The 24,047-nt window shown below is 33.7% G+C and overlaps 1 protein-coding gene across 12 annotated transcripts in view; it reads right to left on the bottom strand.

The window, feature by feature from the left end:
* The window catches only part of CDKAL1 (CDK5 regulatory subunit associated protein 1 like 1), a 610,652-nt gene that overhangs the window by 574,610 nt on the left and 11,995 nt on the right, over positions 1 to 24,047 (bottom strand). For all 12 annotated transcript variants that reach the window (XM_008518334.2, XM_008518335.2, XM_070584147.1 and 9 more), the window contains exon 4: positions 23,215 to 23,327. In XM_008518334.2, the coding sequence (XP_008516556.1) occupies positions 23,215 to 23,327 (113 nt within the window). The remainder of the gene's footprint in view (positions 1 to 23,214; positions 23,328 to 24,047) is intronic.

The raw sequence follows: 24,047 nt of genomic DNA, 5'->3' as shown, positions 1-24,047 counted from the left end.
CTATTCCATAAATAAGTAACCACATCATCTCAGTAGCACTTCCTAACAAGGGGAAAAAAAGCCAAAATTCTGGAACTCATTTAAAAGTGCAAGGTGCCACTACCCTGCTGAAATAATACTGCCTTGAGCCAAAATGACTGAAGGGAATGTGGTAGAGCCTTTAAGCAAAGGCAGACTCCTCATGACTACAGTAGCTGTGTAATACGTTTGCATTATAATACAACTCAGTTACTTATTATTCTTCTACTATTCTCAGACACTAAATGATCAGTCTTCAAATAATTTTTTGGAATCTTCAGTTTTCGATCCTAAAAAATCTGTTTAACTCTATATAAATCATATATATAAGCACACACACATACACACATACACAGATAAGTGAATTTAAGGTATTAATTTTTTTTAATTGACTTTCCTCTCCTTCCTCCAATCCTACTGTAATCCAACATGCTATAAGAACAATGCTGCTGCTTACACACCTCCTCCTTCTTGCACTGGAGAGTTTAAAGGTAAGGGGCAAGACAGATTTGTGATGTTTTGATAGAGTGTGTTGCCATGGAAATGACTGCCTTGTTTCTTATGAAGCATCATGACCTCATTGCAAATGAAAAAAGAAAAGGATGATTTCTGAGGATTCAACTCAGAGAAAAATTAACAGCTAGAAAAAAATCAAAAAACTAAACAATCTGGAAAATATTGCAATGTCAAGTGCTATACTGAAATATTTTCAAAGAACTTTTAAAAGGTTGACCTCCAAAATAGGAACCCTATAATCAAAAAGGAAGATATAATATTAATGTGAAGATAAACCATTCAAATAACATGGACTTGTGGTTTCTAAATAAATACATTACAGCCTCAATCCTGATAGACCATGAGCAAAATCCCATGACTTTCTGTGCCTACATTATAAAATTAAATCCACATCATACTTTTCCCTTCCTAAAAGCAGCCTGCTTTTTTCTCGCTTTTTTTTCTTTTTCTTTTTTTTTTTTTTTTTTGGTGCCCCTGTTTATACAGCTTATCCCTTATCACACTGACAAGACTGAGAACCACAGCAGATGGTCCCCCCAGACATAATTCTAACAGGTTTTTTGTGCAAACAAAAGATAAAGAAGGCTACAGCAATGATTTACTGATATCTGAAGTTGAAAACTGACAAAACACAAACTGCTTTTTTCTTACTGTTTAAACTGTTTATCCTTTAAACTACTAAGATAGATACGGCCAAAATTCAATATGATTTCAAAACTACAAAACCAAATACCCAGTTTTAACAGCCATTAAGTTTTGAGTTACCAGAATGTCCTAAATCATATTTTTAAAAAACACTACCCACCATTCCCTTTGTACTAGCAAAAGAGGAAAACATTTGTAAATTTCTACCTTATCAATCCTACTTAGTTGCTACATTGTGAAATGAACTACTCATCCGGACTTTTCTTAAGCAAGGAAAATGCATTTGAATTAAAAACTCCAAAATATTTTCCCCAAGAAGAACTAACTAAAGACTGAATTAAGTGAACCAAATCTGGAATCTTGGTTATAGGGCTAAAGTCTATTCTATTTCAAAATAACCCACCAATTGAATATACCACAAAACCAAATGGAAAATGTCCCCAAAATTACTCATCCTTCAAGATTAAAGACTGTTTACACACCATAAAACAGAAGCTCCCTCATGACAACCTAATTGCAAAGAGCACTGTTTTTATGGTATACCTGAAAATCCAGCAAGAGCCCCAAACGATAATATATAATGAAACTGACAAGCATCTGAAATAAACTACCCAGACATCAAGCAAAAATACACCAGACAGACCCACAGGGCTCTTTTAATGTAGGTCATGATTGTCAGACCATAGCAAAAACATAGTGACCCTTGATAAAAATTAACCTTGATTATATGTAATCATGCACATATTTTGCTCTCAGTAACCAGTCCTCTGAAATAAGTCCATGAAGCTGCAAGAGGTGGATATCACAGCCTGCTGTGAACTACTTTTCACCAAAGAAAATGTCTGCCCGTCATATTTCTGTCAATGGAGGTACAGGGGTAGCTTGTATCAAAAGAGCCCAAGATCTCTGAGGACTCCATAGTACCTCTTACTTTCTGAGAGGTCTCATTACTTCAGCAAAATGCACTTGCTCTATAGTGAGTTTGTACAGATGTCTAAGACTCCATAAAAATCTACACGTGCACACATTCCAGCTAAATTCCTTAATCTTTCTAGAGGTATAACACGGTTGCTTGTTTGTGGAAAAATTATAAAAGCAAGCAAATTAAAATCATAAAAGGAACAACAGGCCCAATCATATAATCTCTTATAAATTCTCTTTTTGTAGAAATCACTCACAAAGTCTGACTGGGAGAGAGGTGGTGCTAAAATGCTGATTTCCTAATTAATCCAAGCTAATGTAACCTTCATTTGAGGACAAAAATTCTCATGCAGAACAAAAGTGACTAAGTTCATATGATATAGACAATTTATCCACAGCTAGTTAATTCAGGTAGTGACAGCATAATACCAATCAAGCCAGCATTGTAAATTTGAACCAGTATGAGCCAGCTAGTTACACTGCCTTCCACAGCCACAAAACAGATGTTTGATTTTGCCAGCCAGTCATCACACATGAGAACTGAAAACAGGACCAAGTGAGAGACTATACTCAAATCAGTGCAAATCCATTACTAGTGGAAGAGCACTGGGTCAAGAAGTTCATCTCTGGAGGGCATACATCATTCAACGGAAACAATAGGTGTTCTCTGTACATTGTTTCCAAATCCAATCTAAATTCACTGTATCATGGGTAAAGCACATATTTTTCTGATGTTAGGGATATCCGAGATTCAGGAAACTATAAATGTATTAAGTATAATCTAACAGTTGTTATTTGATGGTCTGTATTCTAAACCAAATGTTATATTTATTTATGAACAGAAAATAAATTCTATGAAACACAGGAGAAATCCAATTTTGATTTTTACAGCAAAAGTATGGCATTTACTATAACTCTAAGACAAAATATAAGCACTATGCTGATATAAGAGATATAATTTAAAATAAATGCAGCATATTTTCTTTAAACACATATTAGGTTCACTTCCATCTGCCATCTTTTTGGAGAATGAAAAACTCCCTAGCTGAAATATGTTTGCTAATAAATATAACGAGATTTTTCTTTGAAATTAAACTGTAAAAGTGTTGCGAAAACTGTCTTGTTTGCATACGACACCAATCACATACTATTCTCATTATGGTCACCATACACATATTCTTAATACATAAATAACAAATATTGACAAGTAAGGTAAAACAATAACAACACTGAAATCCACAATGAAAATTTTCAATCTGAATAAGCAGCTCTAACATACTTTTTAAAAAAGACAAACAGGAAATGTGTAACAATGAGTTGTGCAACGTGGTCCTTAAAATTCTGAACTTAGTAAATGTCATCATATTAGTAGGAGACTCTGGCTACAAGCTAATTTAATACTTAAATGTTAATATAATTTCCCCATTACTACATCTGCCATGAACGTTTTTTTAACCAATAAAAGCAAGTTTAGAAAATGGTATGTAAGCAAGAAAAGAAAAATCTTCCAGCAATATCCTGTTCCATAGATAGTCACAAATACACACTATTTCCAGGCCTAGTTTATTAAAAATTACTACTATACTTTCAAAAATTTGTGATCATTTGAGCAGAAATAAAGTAAGGAATCAGCTTAATAAAAAAAATCTAAAAATAGTCTAACTGAAATTAGGCTACTATCTTGCCAGGCATGAATATATAAAACAGTGTAATTTATTTAAAACATGCAAAGACTAAATCCTAAAATAATTAATTTCTTTAACCACCACAACTGAGTCACAAAAATAGCACTGGATAAATCTTGTTACAAACACTGCAAGGTGGACCCATACATATGATAAATAAAGTATAAGAAAGCACTCAGCATTTCTATGTAAACTGCTTCTGAAGGATTATTATGGAATGCACACACTGGCTGAACTTAAAGTGTTCGGGTTTTAAACATTAATTTACTTTGACTATGTGCATGTCAAAATGAAAGATTGCTGTCTGGATCCAGACATGCCGTATTAATATTGAACACAGGCATTCACTTCAGGTCAGTAGTCACTCCAAGTCTACTTCAGCAGGTGGTAAAAGTAATGTCCTCATTAAAATGTATGTGTTACTAGGTTATCTCCCCAAAACAGCTCTCAAAGAGAGGTAGCCTTGAAACTTAAGCATTAGATATGCTAGAACCAACCTCTAATTGTCTCAAGTCTAGAGAAAATTGAACTTACTCTTGCTACCTAATTCCCAATAAATTTAGCTGCTTTCATCAGTATCTTGGGAGAAGTCAGTTTTAACTTCTATAAACTTAACCTGCTGCCCAACAGAGTTAAATATGCTGTTGAACCAACCTATACACACCAGAGTATCATTTCAGATCTAGAAGCCAAGTATCGGATTTTTCTTCATTCTGGATGCCTCACTGTATTTCTTAATTAGGTAAAAGTTTACTCCTTTAATTTTTATTAACTCTATTCAAATTATTTTCCCCTTTTGTGAGATAATAAATTTCAATTCTCCAGAATAAAGGTATAAAACTCAAGATATTAGAGCTGACTCATACCACAGAGGTTTTTTCCCAAAACCAAAAAAACTGTAAGTAATTACCCCTGAAAAGCTCAAATGCTTTTTTTGTGCTTGCTTTTCAACATCAAGGACAAACCTTTTCTGTTTACACCTGGTACACCTAAGCTTAAACAGGAACATCCTCTAGCTCTCTCTTTCACTTCTCTCACTCTGAAGTCACCCAATTATTTCCACTAACAGATAATTCACTTCTTCATTTTAATAACATTTTTAACATACATAAATTACGTTCCTTACAAGTTGTGGGTTTTTGCCCCAGAAAATGCTGATTCACTTTGTACATAAAAGCAGACAGGGTCCCAAAACTTGTAATTAATCATTTCATATTGCTTCATTTCCTCATTATCCACCCAATTACTAGATAAGGGAAGAACAGGGAGAAAGACAGGTCAACAAAGATAGGGGAAATAGAAGTCGTCTTACAAGATGAGACCACTTGTTCACTGCTGAATACACAACACCACAGGCACATGATATCTAATGAATAAATGAATTCATAAAGAACCAGAGAATACTGGAGTTCAACTCACTCATTTTAATAATAAGTAAACTGAGGCTCAGAAAGATTAAATGTCTTGGCTAAGATCACAAGGTAAATTGGTTAATCTCGCACAGAGCCTAACTCAACAGATGTGGCTCTAACATCAAGCTTTTTCTTATTCTTTCTCCCATCTACAGTATTTATTCTTTAAGCTTGATACAGTCCTCTTTCCAGAGACTTATACAGGCTTCTTCTTCTAGGAATATAGGTGAAAAGTAGTCCTTCCCCAATCTGGCAGCCAATGTTTCTAAAATTTCCCATAGCAGGATATATTTGGGGGGGAATTTTAAAATCTATTGGGAAGGTAGGAAATGGAAACAAAAGGTACAAAAACTCATAGAAGCCACTAACAATATTTTTAAAATTTACTACAACATAATGAAGATAACATACTAAAAGAAAGGACGAAAAGTGCCATTTTACTCTTTCAGTATGTAACAATGGATACTGTGCTTTTAAGGTTCTCTAACCATCCATTGCTTTCTAGAAAATTCAGGATTTCCCTTCTACAACTTCATTCAAATGTGAGTAAATTTCTTTTGACTTGCAACAGATAAAATGCATTTTAATTTTGTTGTATCCAAACATTCATAAGTCCAATCAATTCCTTTCTTACTGTAGCATATTCCCATTTTCTGGGGTTCCACAAGATCCCAGGAACCCTCCAACACAGATCTCAGCTTCCTTCCAGCTCTGAGACACAAGAAGATACGTACTAAGTCTCTCTCTCTTCTAGGCTGAGAGGTTAAAACCTCTACAAATGACCTATCAGCCATTTTTCTTCTTTGTTAATTCCCAGCCTCAATTTCCCCTTTTCTAAATTATCTCAAAAAAGGGTGACTTAAACATACCTAAGGAAAAAATTCTAATGATCCCGAAAGACTATATAAAAGAAAATTTAATACAACCTACTGGAACTTTACACAAAGGGAAATCCCACTGGGAAAGGGAAAAGAATCTTCCAATTTGATAGGTAGTTTCATATTCAGACAAAGGATTTTTCCAACCTCCATAACACCATTAGGTTTAAAACAGCATAGCACCAGAATTAAGTATTCTAGGGGCCAGCAGTCAATGCTAATTAGTATGACATGCTTAGACTTTTCAGGTGGTCAATGACCTACACCAATAATGAAATCTAATTTCAAATGTTCTTGACCAAAGAAAAAGCATTTCTCTGGCAGGTGACAGAAGGAATGATGAGTCAAGAAGAAATACTCAACACTGGCCAGATGCCTTAAGGTATCACCAGTAAGAACAGGAAAATTTTAAAAACCAACTGAGGAAACTAACAAAGAACAATGTACCTATTTTATTCAGTCACTTTAAGCATGTAATCTATCCTTATGGTGCCCATGAATCACATTTGTAAAGGACCAATAAGGCTGTTTACTATGGTCAGGCTCGTAAAAGGGTCTCAAAAGCTTATAAAGGACTACTTGAACTAGAAAAATGCTAAATTTAATTCTTTCAGGTGGTAAGAAATCATCGGTGTTTTACAAGTAATAATAAAAAGAAGGACAACACAAATGAGAAACCACCTCTGTACTCTATATAATCATTCAGTAAATTTTACTTGTTTTTCATGAATGACATGAATACTAATAAATATTCATTCAACAAACATTAACTGAGTGATTATAGGCCAAGCATGGTAGTAGGTACAATGAATACAAGAAAAAACTGCTATCTCTGCACTCAAGTCCAGTCTAATAGGAAAAAGAGATATGTAAACAAATAATTCCAATAGTCTAATAAGTGCTACAAGCAAAAACAAAGATAATCTTGGTCATAGTAGTGTGTTAAGGAAGAGCCTGATTTTGGGTGTGTGGGGGAGGACGACAGGATAGAAAGGAGTGGAATCAGAAATGTTCAAAAAGGATTTCACACCTGACATTTCTTAATATAGTGCTTTACCTCTTTCAAAGTGAGACAACCTATGTGAAAAAACATGACCTGTCCCTCACACTTCTGGAACAGCCAAAATGGGTTATTTCATAGTTGAGAATTAAAAAGCTAAAAATAGATAAGTTCACTAATAATCAATGCCATCTTTGAAGCAAGACTTCAAATCTTTCAACCCCTAATCCCTTATTCCTTCTATGAAATCACTCCACTTTGCCTCACTGGTTCCCCAAGGAAACCATCAACTGTATCTTACTTCACTATTCTATTTTCCCTCATTTCCTAATTAACACTCACCATCAGAAAAAGATGTGCACGAGAGCAACACATAAAACTAAAAGACATTTAAATAGATTTATATGGATTAGACACGTTTAAATTAAATTTCATTAAGTTACCAGTTCATTTCAGAGATTCAAATTTAAAACATTATATATATGGTGAATTTTCTTTATTAATGATTACTACATAATAACTAACATTTATCAACCATTTATCAATTTTCACAACAATCCTGTAACTCATTTTAGAGTCAAGGAATCACATGCTTACAGAGGTCTAAGAAATACTTATTGAGTTATGCCAAGAATGATAATTTAAAAATTACCCCAAGTTTTTTAGCCATTTGAGTTGATGAGTCTCTCTCAGATCAAGACGAGACCCAACAATTTCAAGGCAAATCTAAAGGGCTACTACACTTGCAGATAAGGAGCTAAATATAAGAAAGAAAAAAAATCCTTCCTAGCATAATGACTTTCTACAGAAAAGATAAAAATAATTTATAAGGAGAAATTTCTGTATGAAGAAGGATAAGTGAATTAATTATATTTGTCATAAATTATTTTTCTTCTATGAAATTTTTATTTTAACAAATTTTTAAAAATACTTTAGTTCTCCCATGTTTTAGGTCTTGGTCATCCTTACCCTATTTTTACCATAAGGTCTTGAAATTCTCAACCACATACAGTATTTTCCTACCATGGGGATTTTTAGACACATAACCCTCAAAGTTTACAGAATAGAAAAAAGTAATAAAAAATGGCTTACTTCTTAAAAACTGCCTATGACCTCTATTTCTCATTCTTGTGATATTTTCTCATTGACGTTTAAAAACATAAAAAGATTAACGTTAATAAGCCCTTACTTAATAAAACCAATGACCAAACTCTCTTTCCTAATTAAAAGGTGACAGCACTTGGAGTACTTACTATTTCCAATGAATGCTCAGATGTAACAGTCTTATTAAAATTATGTCTATTTTATAATTTCCTCTATTACTAATGCATGCTTAAAGAAATTGATTCTGAGATACATTTTTCTTGTTCTTTTCCAGTCTTTGACACAGACTGGTGAGTAGATACTATGGACTAACAAGCATATTCAACCAACACAGATGACTGAAATTAAAAAGCAATAACACAGTAACATATCTAGGCTACACAGAAGGGTCATGAGGTAAGATCATCAGCATAAATTAGCATGTCATTATAAGGCATCTAAAGAAGCCAGACAAAATCTACATGGGAGATCTTTATTTCGTAACAAATATGTAATGCTATTTGATTGGATTTCTTTTAATCATAAGTATTATCTGGAGAAAAAATATTGCTTGTATAATATCACATTTTACTTCTTCAGCTCCTACCCTGAGAAGTAAATTTGAAATTATGGAGAGTCTGGGGAGGGGTAAGGATGTGGGACAAGGGAGAAGGAGAGACCTAGTGAAAGCATTTCTGGGACACTAAGCTGTCTTTCTCCATTTCATGTCCAGAAGCAACGGTTTTTTTAAGAGGTCATTCTGAGGTCATTTTTGCCTTTTCTCATTTCTTTACAAAAATATGAAAACACAAAGTCATTTAGAAAAATAAAGCTTTGTTATTTACCAAATCCATATAATTTTACATCCCCAAAAAGAATAGGTGAAACAGCACATCAGTTTCTTGCTAAATAATTATAACACTTTTTTAATCTCTACAATAAGAATATCCTAAGAGTATGGCCTCTGAAGCATTAAGGTCTCACAAACACATTCCTTCTATTTTTCATACTATTCATAGTTCACAGAACAATTGTCAAATACTGGAAGAAAAAGTCTAAATGATAGTCTTTAGCTCCTGGAACAGTTGCTGAATAGCCAAATCCTCCCTTAATTATGCATTTTTAAACAATTGAGACAAATCACATATGTATCACATTACTAACATCAACAAAGGCAGAAACAAAAGTGAAAATTTAAATATAAGCACACACACTCACATGAACACAAAGCAAACTTCTAACTGCCAAATGTGTCTTCACTTCCCCAAATTACACACATTTAGTAACTGAGACAGTCCACTCCAGAGTTGTGAGGATGAGTTTTTAATGGAAAAAGATGTAAACTATTTCTAAGGACTAGTACCTTTAAAAGTGATATTTAGGGAAAATAACAAAAACTGAAATGCAGAAGTTAGGTTAACTTGAAACATTTTCTACTTTTGAAAAAACAAAACAGTGGAAGCACACCTGAAATTATCTTAGATTTCTTAACCTTACCCCCAAAACAAGAGTGAAGCATTTTATATTAGTAACAGAAGCATTTTGAGCTTTTCTACTTCCAGTAAAAACCATTGGCAAATTCTGTTTATAATGAAAAACAAGTATAGGTAGCTTTGATTTGACATAAAAATAGACTACTTATATTATCTTGTTATCATACAGCTATGTTGGATGTAATATGCTCTGCGAATGGACATTCAGGAGGTTTTCACCTAACTATATGGGAAGTGTATTCACTACATCCTGCTATATAAATAATCCTCACTTCAAGTCACATTTATATTATCTATTTTTTGGATTTCTCACCTAGAGAAGCTATTCATAGAACCCAGATTCTCCTTTCATCACACTACTGCCAGTAGGAAATTCAAGCAATGAAAGATTTTGCTAAATTTTCAAAGGTACTTTTAACATAACATTCCAGAATGGATAAACCTACACGGTGTGATCTAAAAGCCACACAAATCATTTATTTATGGCTGTTATGTTTTAATCACTGGATTGTTTTCAGAGGCTTAAAAAAATTAATGGTTTTTGCTATACAAAAGCAACTATGTTTTCCATGAAACATTAGCTGTCACATTAATACAAGGTTTTATCATTAATTATATTGGATTATACAGGAGTTGGTCTACAAAATGATTGTTAAAGATCTGAATTTCTAAAGCATTTCAAAATAAAAATGAAACCTGGCCCCAGTAAACCTTATATCAATTAAAGATACATTTACAAAACAGAAAACTAAACGTTAAAAATATAACCTCAATCTAATACATTTGCAGATAAAACCTCCAACACATTTTTTCATCAAAAAGCAAATACAAATATTAAACACAGGTAAACAGTGCCACCTTTTGGTATATCTGGGAATTGAGTTCCTAAATTGCAGAAAAATCTTTAACAGATGAAAGAGAGTAAAACAAGGAATTCAAAAACCATCAGTTTACAATAACATTAATATTAATTTATAATTTATTAAACATTAATAAATGAATTACTTTTAAAAAAATATTTTCAAAAACTAAAATTGCACCTCATATTTACATTTTCATTTCAATTTCATGAGGTTGGTAGAGCATTTCATTTCAAAACAAGTTGAGGCTCAGAAAATTTTAATGACTGATCCAGATATCCCTCAGTTAAGAAAGATTGAGCCATCACTGGCTCAAAATTGCTAGTTTTTAAATTCTAATATTAATTCCTTAAACATTATGTAGTGAGTCAAATCATATAATTATCCTGTGTTATAAGTAATACATACATTTCCACGTTGACTAAGATTTTACAAAATAGCTTTATTGTTTTTAGAATGTTTTTTGTATACATTTGGCAAGGAAAAGATATTTATGTTTAAATTATTACATTAAGAACACACAATACTGACCACATTCACACAGATGTTCATATTTCACAAACACAAAAACTCTTAATCCAATACAGTGTTCTTCCAATCTCTAAGCTAAGAGGAAAAAAACCTTCATTGAAAACTGCAAAGCCTTCTTTTCTTTTTTTTTTTTTCCAGGAAAAAAAGCCCTTGTTTATGGCATGCACATGATTTGTACCTCACCTAAGTCACAAGATAAAAAGCTGCTACAAATGAGATGGAAATAAGCTTCAAACACTCTCCCTAAAGCTTCTTTGCCTTAATTTGATCTCATATTCAGACATCTTTATACCATTTTCAAAGTCTTCCACTTTTACATCTTTCAATGATTTCTTGAATAGTTTTATTAGACCACAACATATTTATGCTAGAAACATTCTTTTTTGTAAGCTGGCTAACTATTCAGCTCTCACATGGAAAGGAGAAAATATTCTCAACGATCTATCTTTATCTTTGATTCACTTGTTTCTATGAATTTTACTCAAATTGCAGTCATGAAGTAGTTCTCTATAAAGCAGATTTCAAAATAAGTTAATATGTAATGATTCCCTCTGAAATTACAGAGCAACTCAATTCAAAAGAAAGCAAGAAAGAAGACCACAGCTAACAAGATGACAGCTAAAATGCTTCCTGAAAGAGCTGAAGCAGAATGAGCCAGAGGGATGGGCCAGAGGTACTACATCTTCTGTGAAACAGAACTCCATGATCAAATGCAATCAGACATTAACTCAGAAATGTATTTAGTTCATTAATTAGCCTCACCTCTTGTTCATAATATATTCAAGAAGCACAGTGTAAGACATGAAAATTGGTAAACTTAATTATTTCTAAAAATGATTTGGTGGGAAAGATTGAATACAAACATGCTAAGAATAAATTTTTGAAGGATTTCATTTCACCCCACAGCTCTTTTTTCATCATTAAGAAGGGTGGACACTCACCCTCAAGAGTAAACAACATTCCAGAACTTCTTCTAGAGACTCTTAACTCCCTTCCCCTATTTCTGAATGGATGAAAATCCCATTTTGAAGCCCTTAGTTTTATTTCTCTCAGCTTTATTGCCTGGGTAGAAAGGGAAAAAAGAATGAGAAAGTGCCATTCTCATTGCCACCCTTATACTAGCCTCTTCACCAATCGTTGCAAATAACTCAACCTTTCAATCCAAGTATACTGCTCTCTCTGCAAGTGCACAGGCATACACACAAATATATGGAACTATCTATAATCAAATTTTATTAAGTTTGAAGGAACATCAAAATTTCTAATACTAAACTCAATCCCATTAAATTGAAAGCAATTACTGCTTCCAATTTAATAAGAATGGATTAAATTAGATTTCTGATCCAATATAATTTGTAGTGTCCGCGTCAGGAAAAGTGATAGTATGAGGATCTTATCCAAGACATGTCAAGACTATGCAGACTGGACTTGACAGCCACCTAAATAGGATTCCACTGAAAAAATTATTTAACCTTTAGAATATACTTCAACTTTTTATTTTGCTATAAAGAAGAATAAAGTTACTTCAATATAATCAAAATACTGTTTTTATTTGTTCATTAATGTACACAAAAAACACCTGAATTCTTATTTTGTGCCAGGTACTGAATTTAATGATAATGATAATTCAATACAAACTGAACACTCTACGTATACTAACATTTAATCTTTAGAAAGGACTATGGCTGTCATCTCCATTAAATAAATAAGGATACTGAAGCACAGAGACATCATCATTTGCCCAAAGTCATATAGCTATTACAGGGCAGTAGCTGGTTTTACAGTCTGGCTTAATATTAATAGCTGGCTCCAGTCTGCTCTTAATCACTAAGCGACAGTGTCCCTGAGATGTCAAAGGTAAAGATGACTAAGACAGAAGGGAACTCACACACCATGGGAGAGAACATGTACAGCAGATAAATTACCCTAAGATAGGAACTAGCTGAGGCACCACTCTCTCTGTGTCTCTAAGCCAGGGGAAAGAACCTGAAGGGCAGCAGTGCAAGGAGAGGTGCAGAATACAGAAGGAGTTAGGATCTAAAATGATCAAATTAGATGATCTAATTATCATATTTAAAAAGCCCTTAAGTCCCCCATATACATGATATACATGAATCTGTGTATAACACTGTACAAAAATTCTTAGAAACTCATAAATTTGAGAATCACCAAGCTACAATGAAGAAAGAACCAAAAGGAAAGCCTCTGCAAATGTCTGAACATTCGAATTATCTCCCCATAAATTAACCAGCAAACATCTGTTGGTACAGTGAGAATGGGTGAGAAATTTTAAAGGGCTGTAGTTTACTCCATTCTCTTTTAAGATTAAGCCTCTTTAATCTTAATATATGTTAATAGATTTGAGGATTAATAAGCTACTCAAATTGTATCTTACGGGAAGGTTAGTTTGTAGTAATGGTAAAGCAACATAATGGTAAAGGTAACAAATGTTTGTCCTCAGATTCAAAACTTCCCACCTTACTATGATTCTATGGGCAAGAGGACAATGACCACATTTAGGACAAGCATCATCAGGGCAACAGAGCAACAAAGATGTCAAACAGTAAGTCAACGAATGAATAATTTCACATCTGGTCTCCAGCGTACATATTGTTGGCTGCTGATATCTGCACAGGATCATGTTGCATCTAAAAAGGTCAATTTGTCCAATTCTTATACAATATTACTAAAAAGTTTAAAAAGCAGTAAATCAGAAAAAATAAAGTGTTAACTAATTTAACGACTTCTAATAATTATATTAGAAGACTATGTATAACATGAAATTCACTTTTCATATACAATAGTATAGCTGCATTGATCACCTAATGTAATACTGCCATCTATTGTCCAAGAGCTAAAAATACAACACGTCTTTAATCCAAACCTACGAAAATTTTAAATTAAGCCAACACTATTTTACATATTTAAGCGTCAACATCTCAAAAAAGTTTTTCTCCCCAAAAGCAAAGACAACAACTCAAAAAATAGATTTTTAAGTGAAGTTTTCGTGGTAATTTATCACCTGCCCATTTTCTTAACAAAAGAGAATTCAAATTTAAACATAGGCTATTCCTAAATGAATTATCCAAAAACAATAGAGTTTACAAAATCTCAAAGGATAATCTGAATCATTAAGCAACTAGGCAAATGTCAAGTTTCTGAAAATCTATGGGTCTACGTTGATTTGTCTCTCATAAAAATTCTAAAATATTAAAAGTAGAAAATATTTTAAGTTGATCAATACCAGAAGGCCAGTATATTTTGAAAAGACTAGTCATTTTAACACAATTTAGCACTCCACAGCACATTATTCACAAAAAGTAGTACAATTACACATGAAATGAAGTTTTATTACTACATACATGCTACAGGAAATGCAAACAAAAGTTAAAAGGACTGAAAAGGTCAGGCCAAAAGTGGGACAGGATGAAAAATAATCTTCCAGGTCCCAAAGAAAGACAATTAAAGAGATGAACTTTTCCCACATCTACTAGTGATAAAACTGAGAAAACGAGTTTAAAACTTTAATCAAAATAATGTAATTACCACGTGAGTGACTATTACAAGGTATTCACCTTGGACATAATACCAGGCTAAGAAAAATTAGGACCTGGAACCAAAATATTTTGGAATTCACAGAGGTGAGCAAGATTTTCTCTTTATAAGGTGAAGATTCTAATCAGCCATGCAAGTTTACTCTCAAACATAAGGAAAATATTGCTTGCGATTAAAAAAAAAAAAAAAGGCTGACACTACTTCATTTGTATACTTAACATAATTGAGTACAATTGAGTACAAAATGAAAACTAGTGCCACTTAGCAGACGCTGGTTCAAATACATGTAGTTTTGTGCTTCATATCATGACAAGAGGAGATCACTGGGCCAACAAAATGATAAATACCAGAGACATTAAAGAGAAAAAAAAAAGAAAGTAGACTGTAGAGATCAGAAAAATCAGCATGCATCCTTTTTTATGTCAGTAATGAAGAGTCCCAAACACTTTTAAAATGTACTAAAACACCTTTTTGAAATTATATTGCACTAAAGCATCGCAAAATTTAAACAAAATTTTTAGCATATAAAATTTAGAGTTTAAGAACTTGAATAGAGAATCCTATTCAGTTTTTATAATATAAAGCATAATATAATTCCTTATGTGATGAAAAGTAATTTTCCTCCATTTCTCATTTATCTTGGATTCATTCTAAAAGTAAATACAACCTCCTTACAAGATCTTATAGCTAAAATGGGTAAATTTTATGGGCAAATATAAGGTAAATTATATTTCAGTAAAGTTGTTCAAAATTTTTTTTAAAACACAGGAAAAATATTGCATAGTTTAACTGGCATATTGTGACCAATATCTTTACTACAACACTTTCCTTAAGAAATGTACATATTCAGCTCCATTTTCGGGTGAGATAACAACATTATTATAACTCTGTAGAAAGTGTATTTATCCCTGAGGCCACAAAGGCAACAGTGATAGTTTTCCCCAAAGTTATGCATAATGTGGCAATCAATTATATCTATCAATGGCCTTCCAAACTGAAGCATTTTTAAGACACAATTATATAAAAGGTTTCAATTACATTTGTAAACATCCTTCCAAATGATGGAGCCTTTCATTAATACACACACACAAATGCACGTGCTAATTAATTCTCTTATACTGACTTTCATTTCAGTCTTTGATTTACATTTAGGAAACCAAGTCTGTTCTATGCAATTTCCACTTTAAAAATCATATTTCAACCCCCTTCAATTGCTGCTCAGCTTCCACAACTTCAACCAATGCATCTTTTACTTTGTCACCATTCCCAATCTACTTTCCTCAACAAAAGGAAAATGTGGTGTGAAGAGCAAATCATCTTTACTCATTTCCTTCTGAGATCACAAAAGAATTTGTCCTGGCTCAGGCTAGCCATTCTAGACTCCAATTACAGGATTCGAAAATTTCATCCACCTATAACACAAGGTCTGGTCAAAAAGAGGCTGTCTAGTTCACACATTTACTGTTTCACCCCAATATTTATTAGACATACTGCAATGTAATGTGCCTAGAGGTCTCATCTTACATTTAGATATCAACAAATTACTTTCTTTCACCAAATCCTAACATGAGTTGTTTTGTTTTTGTTGTCTGGGGACATAAAAGGTAGGGAAGCTACCAAACCTCTGTAAGACTTCTGACATTGAAAGCTGAGCTCCTCAGAGAGACGTGATAGACAGAATACGCTCAGTGATCCAGTAACAATTGTCATCCCGGCCACAACTGGTACATCACTTTCATTTTGCTAGAAGTCACATCCTGAAAAAACATCTACTTCTACTACCCCTGTGCTGTCAGATCTTCATACTAAGCTTTTAATAAAATTCTCAACTTTCTACATGAAATAACAGTGGCAAAAATAACTAGAAAAACATTAAGACTTAAGAAGAACATTCTTAGTAGTTGATGCAAATAACCTAATATAAGAATATTTCCACAGTAACCAGGGAGGGAAGACGAAAGTAAATTACTGGCAAGTTAACAAAGAATTTTTAAATAATTATCTTAAGCCTATAGTTTGCCAGCACATAAGATATACATAAAAAGTAAAAGCTTATAAAATTAGTCTGAAATGCCCCCATGAGAAGGAAATTTTACAGATCGACAGATACAGTTCCCATTTAGAGTATGAAAGGCTTTGTTTCTCTTTATATAACCCTTTCTATGTTTAACTTGTGAGTTTCAGAATAACGCTAAGATTCAAACATTTCTACAAGCGGATGGTCATCCCTTGCATTACAGACTCTGCAAGTGATCAAACCAGAATTTATTTTCACTATAATTTCCAGATGGACTTCAGAACCTTCAGATAAAAGGCATCATATTTGGCTACAGAATAAAGAATTTCTGCAAGGAAACTCTGGGTTACATTTAGAAAAATCTTCTATTCAGCACATAACTAAAGACCTCATTATAAATACTCATTACTAATACATATAATTTAAGTCAGAAACTTAAATGTCAGGATATCTTTAAATAATTCTTCAAAAGCCTAGGTTAACAAAATCTTGGTTCTATCTTTATCTTCCGGTACAAGCTATATAAATTTAGCAATAGCGATGAACATGTTTTATAAACTGTTAAGACATTATACACGTAAATAACTGCGGTTGATGGTAAACGAGCAAGAAGGCGAGATTAAAGAGGTCTATATGGAGACAAGTTAAGAGCCCTGCACTAAGACAGCTGATGATTCTTTCACTGAATTCCACTAGAAGTTCAAGAAGAATACAAAAATCAAGATGATGTTATATTTACGTTCCACTGGGAGATGACGTTACATTTATGATTAAATAGGTGGGAATGGACCAGCAGCTCTCAGCTGACACTGCTATCTATAACTAAAGAAACAGCTTACTCTCAACTCCTAACTTAGCACTGAAATTAATAAACTGAGCATGCTCCTGTGGCATGGATTCCTGTGGGACTTATCTCCCTTTCTCTTGCCTCCAAAAAAAAAAAAAGCCTACTACTAAGGATCACATACAAAAGACTCCTAAAGGAGAAGAAATTTCAAAATGATGGGCTACAAAAAAAAACCCTCCTCTAATAAAAGCCAATAATATTATTAAATCTCCATACTAAACTGCCTTTAAAATATCAGTTCCGAGAGACTACACAGCATAATACAAAGAGAGGCTGTGGTGACAGGCAGAATGTCTCAGCGTCAGCTCCAGCACATATTAGTTGGGTGAAGTTGTTTAGGTCATGTGTCTTCCTTCTCCCAGTCTCAATCTCCTTGTCTTAAAGTACGCAGTAACCTCAGGCCAAAGTTATTTCATTTGATCCCTGCAATAACTTATGTGAAATGCCTAACATACAGTAGGCTTTTATCCAATTCAGCTCTTTTCCCTGAAATTGTGTACAAAAGTCCTGATTTCACTTAGAAGTAGCTGGCACAAAATACCGTCCCACCTAAGAGAAGCGTAGCATACCACACATTTTTAATTTGGTTGTATTTTGAAGAAGTTGGAAGTCTACTGCTTTTTCAGCTTCCCAGAGAATTAGTCTACTCCTCATCTTACTATCTTTTATTATGTAGGTAAACTCAAGATATTAATATGAAATGTCATGGTCACCAGTTCTTTAAGAAAACAGGCACAGTTGGGTTTTTTCCAAGAAAATTTATGTGCACACTCATTCTTTACTTATGTATGACAAGTGTGATTTCCAAAGATCCAAGTCCAAACACAAAAGTGTAGCTTTAAGGTCCTTAAAATTATACTCACCACAAGTGTGGTCCTTGAAGGTATTCCTTACGCAGATATTTCCATATATTAATCTAATACATCCCACTGACTTCAGTCTTAAAATGTAAAGGTACTTCCAATTAAATGGCCAAGTCCAGAAAATATGCTTACACTTTAGTCATTTAATTAGCCATCTCTTACACCAAATAAACTAGTATTTATTTGTTTCTACAGAGATTTTTTTTTTTTTTTTTTTGAGGAAGATTAGCCCTGAGCTAACTGCTGCCAATCCTCCTCTTTTCGCTGAGGAAGACTGGCCCTGAGCTAACATCCGTGCCCATCTTCCTCTACTGTATATGTGGGACGCCTACCACAGCATGGTATGCCAAGCAGTGGCATGTCCGCAGCAGGGATCCGAACTGGCGAACCCCGGACCCCGGAAGCAGAATGTGCGCACTTAACCACTGTGCCACCGGGCCGGTCCCAGAGATATTAATTTTCCTAATTCAAACATAAGTCGACTGAACTTTATCATAAAGCATTTCTAAAATATTAACTGTAAAAGCTCTTTTAATAAAGCAGGTCCTACTTACCCTGAATTATAAAGGAATGTAAGAGCTTGATCATTTACTAAAATAAGTTCTAAGATTTAACATACAATATAAAAGCTTTTCCTTTGCCAAGAAACAATAAACTTATCTACTGGAATACATGTCTAGTTCATTTTCTGTCTTCACACCTCTTAGCACTATACCCTGTAACACATATCATGCTCAGGGAACACGTGCTGAATGAATAAACTACATACAAATACACAAAGACACGATCAAGAACTGTAACAGTCCAGAAATTTTTAAATGATTTCTCTGGAAATGTGGGCACTCAAGCTAAACACTCTATTCTGACTTAGCTAAATATTTCATGGATATAAACTCACATTGTCATGTGTTTATGAACTAGATTATGAACTAGAACCTCGATTGACGGCCATGTGATGGTCTTTTTTCCACTAACCGAAAAGTACGTATTATATTCATTCACAGAAAGCATGACTACAAATTAAACTTCTCTCTCCAAAACTCTCGCTCTCTCTGCCTAACATATTTCTACCGAAATGAGGCCTGTCCCTAAAGCAGTCACCTTGGAAGACCATACCTTTATTCCACTACGCGGCTAGGCAATGGTTATGAATTCTTCGATGAAATTGTGTAAGAGTTGTGAGGTTCTGAAGAGATCCAAAAAGCATAAGAATCACTGCTATAAATATTTTTTGGAGTTCATGTAGAGCAGTTTCAGAACCAATTAAGATTTAAAAAATGCCTTATTTTTAACTAAATCAGCATTGTTCAACATCATATCATATCACCAGATTTGGTCTCAAATGACCTGTGACCATTCTAACACTAAATACACTCTCAAGATATGAAGATCTGTCACCAATGAGGACACTGAAAAAAAATTACCAACATCTCCAAAGAAATAATCCAAAAACAATCACCAAAGGCAGTTTTAACTGGAAAAAAAGTTTAGTCTACACAATTTGCTTATTTGAAGAACACACTCACAGAATATATGTGTTCAAATCATATTTCTTTAAAAAGCCATGATACCCACAGGGACAGTGTAACTGTTTTCCATGATATTAATTTAACTGTATCATGTAACCATGATACAATGAAACATGGATACGATGTATCCATGATGCAATTAATTGTTCCCAGTTTTACTAATGACATAATTTCTCCTCAGTAGGTTTCATTATTTGAAACAAGAAACAAGCAGGCACTATTTTGTAACTGAGGAACCACCTTTTTCCTTAAAATAAAGAGTTTGAAAGAGGCAATGAACAAGAGCTAACTGCTCTGAATAAGCTTCTATGAGGTTTTACTATGGAATGATTGTATTCCTGGATTCACATAGTTAAAAGCAGCAATTTCAAGTATATACCCACATAATCTTTCTTTCTTCCCCAAACAGTAAAAGTATCTACTGTCAGCAATTGAGAGTTAATTTTTAATTTCTCTATATACCATTTTCAATAATCTCTGTACATTATACATAATCTATATTTTATACCTATTTTATATCCATTATACAGTTAAGTGAAAATATTTTAGATCTATATTTGATTAATAAAACACTTAAGCAATAATTTTTATAAACTCCCGCTATTCCACAATACTGAGAGACTACTAGTATACGTAATCCAGAAATCATTGATATCATATATATAATTTAAATAGAAAATCTGTAGAGATTTTCTTCTTGAATTTTTACAGAAGCTACCATTGTTCATTATTTCCTGAGCCTAGAGCACGTAGACAAGTGTGGAACGTGGTCCCACAGTATGCTGCACATGAGCCAGACAAGAATTAAAAACTGACTATGAATTTCTAAAGTGGGGACAATCAACAGTACATAAGGTTAATACAAATATATACAAATAATGCAAGCATATGAAAGTAATACACTACACTAATAAGAAAAATCAATTTCATATTCAAGTGATTACTTCCTTAATTCTCCCTTTTTACTATTCCCAAACAAGAAGCCAAAATTAGGTGTACATAACGAAGCTTACTATTCTTGTGTAAACACATCAGGACTGTAATTTTACATACAAGAGTACTGTTACAACACCAAGCACAAACTGCTAATGGACTAAAATTTAAATTAAAATGTGTTATATATGTAATATCAGCTAGGACAAGTCAAGCTTTGAGTTTTTTAAAACATTTTAGGACACTATCTTAAAGGCTATTTTCTTAATACTAAAACTGCACCATCAGAATGTGTTAAGGCAAGCCCAAGATAAATTATACTAAAAATTACTAATGAATACTGAGAACTAATTCTAAAAGCATATTTTGAGTATTTTTACCTAAAGAACAAAAGTATTATGATTGATTCTGCTGTCTAAAGAATAAGTTATCAAAAGCACAGAGTTAATGGGGCCAGCCCCATGGCCCAGCGGTTAAGTTCACACGTTCCGCTTCAGTGCGTGCAGTTTGCCAGTTCGGATCCCGGGTGCAGACATGGCACTGCTTGGCAAGCCATGCTGTCGCAGACGTGCCACATGTAAAGTGGAGGAAGATGGGCACAGATGCTAGTTCAGGGCCAGTCTCCCTCAGCAAAAAGAGGAGGATTGTGTGAGCTCAGGGCTAATCTTCCTCAAAAAGAAAAAAAAAAATCTATATATATATATAAAATCACAGAGTTAATGACCTATGTTGATTTCGTTGCTGAAGGAAACAATGCTTTGAAAGGAATAAGTTTTGAATCCTCTCTAATCCTCACATGCTATCTTGAAACTAGGACTTGGCAATGACACATGCAAAGGCAACTGTGAGGAAGAGCGGTCAAGAGCAGTGTTTTGGAATGACAGAGACTTCACTGTCTGTCTGATTTAAGGTAAGACACAATCTTCCCCATTCTCGCTTATGAAGTAGGGATGTCAATATTTCCTCCTATCACAAGAACTATGCCATATAACATATATAAAGCTCTGGGCCAGTGCTTGTCACATAGCACTCAAATTATGGTCCCATTTAACATACAGACAGATACAATAATAGATATAGATGTGTGTATGTGCCAGTTCTATATATCCATATTTTCTAGTTCAGTCCACTGAAAGGACCTAGAAGTACTGACATTTCACAGCGGCAATGAGCACACATGCTGCCCAGATCTCTGATCTGCTTCTAAACACCATTCTCCTAATGAAAGGGGTCAAGACTCCTTGGACAAGTGGTTACTTCCAAGGCTGGGGATGGGAAAATGTGAAATTAGAACATCTTGCGGTACCAGAAAATAAGAAAGTGCTCAAAAAAGAATCAGGACATGTTGAAAAGACACAGAAGCCAGCCTGAACCAGGTCCTGTGGCCAAAGGTGGAACAGTATGAGCAGCAAAATAAAGAATGATAGTACTGAACCAGAACCTACAGACTAAAATAGATATCCATGAGTTCACACTGATATAAATACGTAAAATGGGGAGAAAGGATAGCTCTTTCTCATAGAAGAATTCCAAGTAATAAACGTAGAAGAAAAGAAGAAAACAGAAAATCAGCATTAAGCAAACAGTACAGTAATAACCGCTGCAGACAAGATCCACTGGCGGATACCAAACTTATCGGATATTAAAATTAATAGGCAAAAAGTTGAGGAGAAACAGTATTTACAATGAGAAAAAACGGTAACTTTACTGTGAAGAAATCTGGCAGACATGGGTTCCTGCACTAGTGGTAAGACATCCTGACATCCTGAACCCCCTGAATGATGCACTGAGAAAGATACGGTCTCACTCCTGTGCTCTTCTTGCCCAAAATGCATACATAACCCTACTTGAAACATGAGAAAACATCAGACAAACCCAAGCTGAGGGACATTCTACAAAATAACTAATCGGTTTTCTTCAGAAGTGCCAAGGGCATAAAAGACAAGAAAAAACTGAGGAACTCTCACAGAATGGAGGAGATTAAGGACACATTACAAATAAACGTAAGGTGAGACCCTAGATTGGATCCCGGAAGAGGGAAAGGACATAAATGGGAAATCCAGGAAAATTCAAATAAGATCTGTAGTTTAGATAAGAGTTGTGCTAATGTTAATTTCCTAGTTTATTCATTATAATTACCTAAGCTGTTAATAATGGGGGAAGCTGAGTGAAAGGCATATGTGAACTCTCCGTAATTTTAATACTTTTCTGTAAGTCTAAACTTATTTCAAAATAAAGTTTTTTAAAGTTTTTAAAAATATGATACCCATAGTGACCCAGGCAATGTATAATAGCTATCATTTTGTTTTGCCTTAAAATCATTAAGTTATGCTAAAATAGCCTTTAACTGCTGAAGCTAGAATACATATCTCTAAAAAATTTAGCTCTGAAAAACTTAATCAGTATGATACATTACAGATCTAGTTACCTGTAATTTTATATCCATAAGCAGCTAGTTGTCCAGCCATATATTCTCCATCTGAATTATTATGAGAACAACCCCATGTTCGTATCCAAATTTTCTGGATGCCTGGAATAGTGCTATTAAACAATCAATAAAGAAAAAAAAAAGTAAGTCTCATTAAGGGATTTTTAAAATAAAAATAGATGATCTCTGGGCATATTATGCAAAAACACACTCAACTGCAATCCATTTGCAGCTATTCATCAAACGCACCAACTTAATCCCTAATCTATTGTTACACCAAAAGTCTCATATCCAGATGAAAATAACCACAGAATTCTAAGGAGTCAAGGCTCTACATAAAAAGTATCTCCTTTTTCTCTGACCTTTATTTTATATTCATTACTACTAACAAAACACCACTAAGTTCGACACCTAGAAAGATACATACAAATAACAACAGCAAAGAAAATAGTTTTAGCAGAAACAGCAAATAAAGAAAAATTAAGTACATCTATCTGATCACAGGCTCCTAAATGCTAGTTACAATCTTTATTTTATAACTTACAGATAGAAATAACTGAATCAACAGGAAAAATTTTCACCCTATCGCATTATTAAACTACTCCATATATAAAAATAGAGTTCTAAAAAATGTAATAATTTCAGGAAGGAAAAAAAGGACTTTCAACTTCCATTGCCCTAATACTTTATAATTAAACAGAAATTACCTTAAGGACATGTGCAGGACAAATTTAATAAACTTCAATCATTAAAATATAAGCAAATTTTAAAAGCTTAATAATCCAAACAAAATAATCAAGTGTATTAAAACTTTCAACAACTTATTAGATAAG

The sequence above is a fragment of the Equus przewalskii genome, chromosome 19 (genome assembly GCF_037783145.1).
Source record: "Equus przewalskii isolate Varuska chromosome 19, EquPr2, whole genome shotgun sequence".
In the NCBI taxonomy this organism is placed as follows: domain Eukaryota; kingdom Metazoa; phylum Chordata; class Mammalia; order Perissodactyla; family Equidae; genus Equus; species Equus przewalskii.
The sequence above is the reverse complement of the archived record's forward strand: the minus strand, read 5'-3'. Positions and strand labels throughout refer to the sequence as shown.